Source organism: Mandrillus leucophaeus, unplaced genomic scaffold (genome assembly GCF_000951045.1).
Source record: "Mandrillus leucophaeus isolate KB7577 unplaced genomic scaffold, Mleu.le_1.0 Scaffold70, whole genome shotgun sequence".
Taxonomy (NCBI): Eukaryota; Metazoa; Chordata; class Mammalia; order Primates; family Cercopithecidae; genus Mandrillus; species Mandrillus leucophaeus.
Window position 1 is genome coordinate 4,207,942 of NW_012107586.1, and position 7,617 is coordinate 4,215,558.

Consider the following 7,617-nt stretch of genomic DNA (forward strand, 5'->3'; position numbering starts at 1 on the left):
GTCACGGCTGCCGCGCTCAACGGCCTCTTCTGGTAACGGCCGCGGAGGAGGGGGCGGGGCCGGGGCCGGGATGAGCGGGAGAGCTTGGGAGGGAGGGGTCGAGAGCACCATTCCCCTTTCTGGGTTATCACTTGGCCTGGGGGGCATGACCCGTACCCAGTTTTTGCAGGCTGACATCCGCTTAGATTTCTTCCGTCTCTGAGTCGTGAGTCGCGAGTCGCGAGTCAGGCCTGGAGGTGCCATTCCCCCATCAGTAGGCGCCTTTCCACCTTCTGAGATGGATGCATGCGTCTCTCTCACCCACTCACTGCTGAGGTGCCTGTCTTCTCCCTAAGGTTGCTGTCTTCCTCGTCCCTCCGGCCCTTTTTCCTACTCAGCGTCTCACTTTTGGCCTATTTTCTGCTGGATCTCTGGCAGCCTCGCTTTCTCCCTGACGTGTCAGGTGAGTGTTTCTTCATTCGGTAAGCACCCATTGGGCACTTGCTTGGTGCCTGATTCCGCTGGGTGGAGTTAAATGGTGAGGGGAACGTACAGCAGGCCACCTGCCTCCCAGGCATAGCCCACTTCCTTTTTGTAGGGAATTCCCTAAAATGAAAATTGCCGCTTTCCCAAATTAATGCTACTGTAGGTGCAGTGGTTAAGATGGTGAAGTCTGCAGCCATATTGCCTGGGTTCCATTCCCTGCTCTGCCACCTACCATGTCTGTGACCTTGTAAAAGTAGCTCAATCTCTGTTTGCCTCACTTTCCTTATCTGTAAAACACGGATGATAGATTTTACTTCATAGAGAGGTGAGAAGAGGATTAATGAGTTAATACACATCCTATGCTTATGATAGTGCTTTATATGTAAGCTATATAAATAGAACGTCAGTGTTGTTTTTCTTGTTATCCATATAATTTGCTTAATAGGTGACAGGCTGTGTGTGAGTTGCTTGGGAGATAAGCATGAGTAAAATGTAGTTCTCATGTTGGAGAAGATTAATGTCTAAAGAAGGAGACAGAGGCAAACAAAAACATGTAACAGCTCCCCCATTGGTATCTGAAGAAAGTGCTCTGGGGCTGCAGAGGAGGGACAGCTATTTCTGCCTTGGGAAGTGTCTCCCAGGGCCCCTATCACTCAATAATTTGTCCCTCTCCGCTCTCTCTAGCATCATCCCCAGAGGAGTCACACTCTGACAGGTGAGTACAGGCCACCTCTTGAAGACAAATGCCCACATCCTGTCCTGCTTGCCGGTGCCGGTGTCACCAAGGAGCAGGGCAGTGCCCCAGCATTGTGAATGAACTGGTAACAAGCCATGGGTTTTTCATGGTCCTAGGCACCTGTGTAGGTGGTTTTGTGCCTGCTCCTTTTGGGGCAGAGGGTTGGGTCCTCCTGGCTTTGCTTCCTAAGACCAGGACAGCCTCCTTTTGGGAGGTGGGGTTGTTTACTTTTTTAGACTAAAGATATCATTGGCATTCTCAGAGGGATTTAAGTGTCTAGGAATCTGGTATCTGAGGCCTCCAGGGGTTATGTCATGTCTCCCCAGTGAGGGTGCGGGGTCAGGCGCCCGGCCGCACCTGCTGAGTGTGCCCGAGTTGTGCAGATACCTGGCTGAGAGCTGGCTCACCTTCCAGATTCACCTGCAGGAGCTGCTGCAGTACAAGAGGCAGAATCCAGCTCAGGTAACCTCCCCTACATCATATAACAGTTCACTACACTGAAGGGGTATAGAGGTGGCGGGGAATGGGAGTGGAGCGATGTAAATTCCCGGGTTTAAGACCCTGAAAGAAGAGGCCTGGGCGCCTTTTTGAGGCAACATTCACAGCTAGTCCCTCTTGCAGGAGGCAGTCTCACCTCAGGAAATAAGCTTCTGATAGCCTGACGCTTTTCTCCTGCCAAGGCAGACAAGTGTGAATTACAGGTGGTGGGTACTATCTATTGGCAGCTTCCTGAATTGGTGGTCTTGAGCATCCTCTTAAGCAAACTGGACCACCCCATTCCTCGAGGACATACCTATCCTACCAGCTGAGCAGTAGTTTTTTACCCTGCTGAGCAGGGCGCATATCTCAGTGTGCTGTTCTTAGACTTGTGCTCTTCTCTGCAGTTCTGTGTTCGAGTCTGCTCTGGCTGTGCTGTGTTGGCTGTGCTGGGACACTATGTTCCAGGGATTATGATTTCCTACATTGTCTGTGAGTAGGGTCTGTCCCTGCCCTATTTAAAGCCCTCTGCTTTCTTCTTTCCTTGGACTGACCCAGAGGAAAGACTATGGTCTCTGCTCAGTTTCTGATTTGTGGAGATCTCCAGGGATTCTTTAGTATTAGTAACTGTGGAAGACTTAACCTGGGGAGGAGGGCAGTGGATGTGGCAAGAAGAGGTTGGCACTGACTTGGGAAAGGACCTTGCCTACCTTCAGCACTTCAGTTTAGGGACCAGCTGAATGGGGGCTCTTAGGAAATTGACGTAGGGAGCTCTTAGTTGACATTCTTAACCCATAGTGTTGAGTATCCTGCTGTGGCCCCTGGTGGTTTATCATGAGCTGATCCAGAGGATGTACACTCGCCTGGAGCCCCTGCTCATGCAGCTGGACTACAGCATGAAGGCAGAAGCCAATGCCCTGCATCACAAACACGACAAGAGGAGTAAGGGGCTGCCCTAATCCAGGAGGGTGAAAGAGCGGGAGGGCCTTGGTTTGGGGCTCATGCGATGCCCTGGAATTGAGATCTTCTCCAGTTCTTTAACTGTATTTGTCTCCCCTCCCATCATTCATGCTTGGTCACTGCTCTACTACTCTTGCTTTTCTAGAGCGGCAAGGGAAGAATGCACCCCCAGGAGGTGATGAGCCACTGGCAGAGACAGAGAGCGAAAGCGAGGCAGAGCTGGCTGGCTTCTCCCCAGTGGTGAGGTCCAGGGAAGACGGGGTATCAAACAGAAAGCCAGAGGAAAAATATTTCTGCTTTGGAGCTGCCACCTCCAAAGGATGTGGAAGCCAGAGGTTTTGGGAGAGGGGATGCTCCTGATAAATTGGTTCTCTTAGCCCCTCACATGTCGTGTTCATCCTGGTTCTCCTGCCAGGTGGATGTGAAGAAAACAGCATTGGCCTTGGCCATTACAGACTCAGAGCTGTCAGATGAGGAGGCTTCTATCTTGGAGAGTGGTGGCTTCTCCGTATCCCGGGCCACAACTCCGCAGCTGACTGATGTCTCCGAGGGTACGGGTAGCCCTTTGTTGCCCTGCTGCACCCCCCCACAATCTTTGTGTTACCTACCATGGGTACTTGCTGTGCTCTTTGGCCCACTGACTCTAATTCTACTCAGCTCCTAAAAGACCTTAACACCTAGGGCTTGGCCCAGCTTTCCATGTCTTGAATTCTCATCCTTAAACTCATTGGCTGTTGTGGCTAATCAGAGCAGCAGCAGGCCCATCCTTAGTTCTTTGTTCTTTGCACAGATTTGGACCAGCAGAGCCTGCCAAGTGAACCAGAGGAGACCCTAAGCCGGGACCTAGGGGAGGGAGAGGAGGCAGAGCTGGCCCCTCCCGAAGACCTACTGGGCCGTCCTCAAGCCTTGTCAAGGCAAGCCCTGGACTCAGAGGAAGAGGAAGAAGATGTGGCAGCTAAGGAAACCTTGCTTCGGCTCTCATCCCCCCTCCACTTTGTGAACACGCACTTCAATGGGGCAGGGTCCCCCCAAGATGGAGTGAAATGCTCCCCTGGAGGACCAGTGGAGACACTGAGCCCCGAGGCAGTGAGTGGTGGTCTCACTGCTCTGCCCAGCACCCTGTCACCTCCACTTTGCCTTGCTGGAAGTGACCCGGCCCCCTCCCCTTCCATTCTCCCACCTATTCCCCAGGACTCACCCCAGCCCCTGCCTGCCCCTGAGGAAGAAGAGGCACTCACCACTGAGGACTTTGAGTTGCTGGATCAGGGGGAGCTGGAGCAGCTGAATGCAGAGCTGGGCTTGGAGCCAGAGACACCTCCAAAACCCCCTGATGCTCCACCCCTGGGGCCCGACACCCATTCTCTGGTACAGTCAGACCAAGAAGCTCAGGCCGTGGCAGAGCCATGAGCCACTGGGGAAGGAGCTGCAGGCACAGTAGGGCTTCCTGGCTAGGAGTGTTGCTGTTCCCTCCTTTGCCTACCACTCTGGGGAGGGGCAGTGCGTGGGGAAGCTGGCTGTCGGATGGTAGCCATTCCACCCTCTGCCTGCCTGCCTGCTTGCTGTCCTGGGGGCATGGTGCAGTACCTGTGCCTAGGATTGGTTTTAAATTTGTAAATAATTTTCCATTTGGGTTAGTGGATGTGAACAGGGCTAGGGAACTCCTTCCCACAGCCTGTGCTTGCCTCCCTGCCTCATCTCTATTCTCATTCCACTATGCCCCAAGCCCTGGTGGTCTGGCCCTTTCTTTTTCCTCCTATCCTCAGGGACCTGTGCTGCTGTGCCCTCATGTCCCACTTGGTTGTTTAGTTAAGGCACTTTATAATTTTTCTCTCTTGTGTTCCTTTCTGCTTTATTTCCCTGCTGTGTCCTGTCCTTAGCAGCTCAACCCCATCCTTTGCCAGCTCCTCCTATCCCATGGGCACTGGCCAAGCTTTAGGGAGGCTCCTGGTCTGGGAAGTAAAAAGTAAACGTGGGGCAGTGGGTCAGGCCAGTAGTTACACTGTTAAGTCACTATAGTCTGTGTAACCTTCACTGCATCCTTGCCCCATTCAGCCCGGCCTTTCATGATGCAGGAGAGCAGGGATCCGACAGTACATGCGCCAGCACTGGAGTTGGTGAGCATGCGCTCTGTCTTGAGATGAGGAGCTTCTTTACTGCTCCTCTGGGTGATCCAAGTGTAGTGGGACCCCCTGCTAGGGTCAGGAAGTGGACAGTAACATCTGTGCAGGTGTTGACTTGAAAAATAAAGTGTTGATTGGCTAGAACTGCTGCCTCCCTGACTGTGAGCTGCCTTCAACCCCCTGCACTGCACTGCGTTCTCTCCTCACCCTTACCTGCTTCACCCTAGTCTGTTCTGGCTGTTTATTACCTTGTTGCAAAACACGGCGGAAGCAAGGATTACCTTGACAATCCTAGCTTCTCCTTAGCCATCTTCCCTGACAGTGTGATCTGTTTAGTGAGATTTAGCATGTGTGAATAAAGTGTATGCAGGAGGAAGTTGCCTTGTCTTCCCAATCAGTAGAAATTTGGGACCATAACAATTATGTTTTACCATGTGGCCTACAACCTTAACACTGTTTTCTTAAGAAGTCTTCACCCATCTACGTGCTAACAACTCAGCCCAGATTTGTCTACGCTGGGGAAGCCAAACAAGCAATAGAGGACCTTTACAAACTGTGTTAGAAATGAGTTGGAGCCAAGGAACACTGAAGAAATAGTATCTTAACAGTTACTGAGTCCATTGTATGTGCTTGGCTCTGCTCTGAGTAATTTATAGGTATTAAGATTTTTGCTCACAGCTCAGATATGTACTATTATTAACTTCATTTTATAGACAGGTTGTTTCCTGAAGGCCACAGGTACCAGTAAATTGTGGAGCCAGAACCCAAACCCAAGCAGTTTTGGCTTCAGCAAATGCATCAAACAGCGCCTGTCCATTAATAGGGCACAGGTAGGAAGATGCACAAGGATGTGGGAACTATAGAGAACCAATCTGATAACCTTGGCTTAACAGTGGACATGGCAAGCCTTCCTCTGCACAGAACTGAGCAGATGGCCTCCTTTATGAGTTCATGTTCTCCGCCTTCAGCTGGAGGTACCATATGGCAATGCTACCTGTCTTTCTGCTGGAGGTACCATATGGTAATGTTACCTGTCTTTCTGAGGTTGACTTTTATGCCATGTCTTTCCTAAGTGTGTAAGAATTTTTCTCTTTGCTTCACATTTGACTGAGAATCATTCCAGGGTTTGACTGAGCCCCTGTCCTGTGTCACTGAAGGAACTCGAACTTTTCCATCATTTAGAGATTTCAGAGGGGAATGGGAAAACAGTTCTAATCAATAAGCAAGCAATTCAAGAAAAAGAATTAACCAATCAGGCAATGGCTGCCACATGTCCTATCTTTAATCCGTTTTCTTACTAAGATTGGACATTGACAATAGAACCAGAAGCTTGTAGCTGGATCAGAATATTCTCCAGAGGCCTGGAGTCTGATGAAGGTCTATTCTTTTTTGTTTGTTTGTGTTTTGAGATGGAGTCTTGTTCTGTGGCCAGGCTAGAGTACAATGGCGCAATCTTGGCTCACTGCAACCTCCGCCTCCCAGGTTCAAAAAATTGTGCCTCAGCCAGCCAAGTAGCTGGGATTACAGGTGTGTGCCACGATGCCTGGCTATTTTTTGTGTTTTTAGTAGAGGCAGGGTTTCAATATGTTGGCCAGGCTGGTCTCGAACTCCTGACCTCAGGTGATTCACCCACCTCGGCCTCCCAAAGTGCTGGGATTACAGGTGTAAACCACGGCGCCCGGCCTCATGAGGGTCTATTCTTTACATTCACCATGGTCTGATGGTTGCTACATGTTTGTCTATGATTTTTTTTTTCTATTATCAGGTGTCTTGGCCGTTTTATGCCCCATGATGAAAGGGCCAAAGGTTTTCATATGAGTAAAAGAAAAAAGCAGAAATGTGAAACCTACAATTAAGCTAAACAAAAATCAATTGGAAAAGTACAGGTTGGGGGCTGGGCGCAGTGGCTCAAGCCTGTAATCCCAGCACTTTGGGAGGCCGAGACGGGCAGATCACGAGGTCAGGAGATCGAGACCATCCTGGCTAACACGGTGAAACCCCGTCTCTACTAAAAAATACAAAAAACTAGCCGGGCGAGGTGACAGGCGTCTGTAGTCCCAGCTACTCAGGAGGCTGAGGCAGGAGAATGGCATAAACCCGGGAGGCGGAGGTTGCAGTGAGCTGAGATCCGGCCACAGCCCTCCAGCCTGGGCGACAGAGTGAGACTCTGTCTCAGAAAAAAAAAAAAAAAGGAAAGTACAGGTTGGGGGGAGAAGAGTTGGCTACATATTTATGTTGGGGGAGGAGGCAGTACATTTTAGCTATGTATTCAAACAGCTAATAGTTTAATGTTGCTGCTTGTAAACTTAATTTTAGGCTGCATTAATAAAAGCGTAGTCTCCAAAACAAGAAATGTGATAATTCTAGTGTCCTGTGCACAAATATTCTAATAATTCCAGAGGATGGCTTGCTATGCTTGTGGGCAAATTGTAGTATGTCCAGGAGATGACTGCTAGAAATGAAGGCTGAAAATCATCATAAGACAAACTGTTGGAGGAACTGGGAACCTCTAATCCAAGAAGACAGCTGAATTGGTTCACATCAGCTGGCTTCCAACTTCAAAGGTTTGTCTGCAGGACTTCAGAGGGCAGATATGAGTTGAGTTTGGTTGATAATAGTGCTAGGTAGAATTTACTTTTCTAGTCAAGGGAATATTGCAAAACAGTAAATTTAAATGATCTTCAAAAGTATAATGATCAAGGGCGGTGATTCTAAGAATAATTCCATCATGGAAGGACAATATTATCACCATGTTTTGCTTTTAGTTTCCAACTAAAGTCAGCTTGGACTTCTCTTCCTCTGTCTGCTCCCTTAAAAGTTGGTATTTTGGGCCAGCGCGGTGGCTCACACCTGTAATCT

The 7,617-nt window shown here is 49.7% G+C and overlaps 1 protein-coding gene and 1 long non-coding RNA gene across 3 annotated transcripts; both read left to right on the forward strand.

The window, feature by feature from the left end:
• The first annotated feature begins 43 nt into the window (after positions 1 to 43).
• Positions 44 to 5,134, forward strand: FAM134A (family with sequence similarity 134, member A). Of its 2 annotated transcripts, XM_011964630.1 has the most exons (9): positions 44 to 442; positions 1,150 to 1,180; positions 1,528 to 1,663; positions 2,086 to 2,170; positions 2,477 to 2,620; positions 2,784 to 2,878; positions 3,054 to 3,189; positions 3,429 to 3,724; positions 3,830 to 5,134. In XM_011964630.1, exons 1-9 carry the CDS (start codon positions 286 to 288, stop codon positions 4,043 to 4,045), a joined length of 1,296 nt encoding a protein of 431 aa, XP_011820020.1. In that variant the 5' UTR covers positions 44 to 285; the 3' UTR covers positions 4,046 to 5,134. The 2 variants fall into 2 exon arrangements, with proteins under 2 accessions (XP_011820020.1, XP_011820019.1); XM_011964629.1 differs by having other exon boundaries at positions 3,429 to 5,134.
• A 1,007-nt stretch (positions 5,135 to 6,141) lies between these two features.
• LOC105528058 lies at positions 6,142 to 7,111 on the forward strand. Its single transcript, XR_001004307.1, has 2 exons — positions 6,142 to 6,644; positions 6,961 to 7,111. It is a non-coding gene; the product is annotated as an uncharacterized LOC105528058 (long non-coding RNA).
• Positions 7,112 to 7,617: the final 506 nt, after the last annotated feature.

Excerpts from the sequence above, each read along its gene's own strand:
- FAM134A (XM_011964629.1), top strand. The coding sequence starts at position 286 with ATGCGTCTCTCTCACCCACTCACTGCTGAGGTGCCTGTCTTCTCCCTA. Across the intron at positions 1,664-2,085 it reads AGAGGCAGAATCCAGCTCAG|TTCTGTGTTCGAGTCTGCTC; the intron begins GTAACCTCCCCT and ends TCTTCTCTGCAG. Across the intron at positions 2,621-2,783 it reads TCACAAACACGACAAGAGGA|AGCGGCAAGGGAAGAATGCA; the intron begins GTAAGGGGCTGC and ends TTGCTTTTCTAG.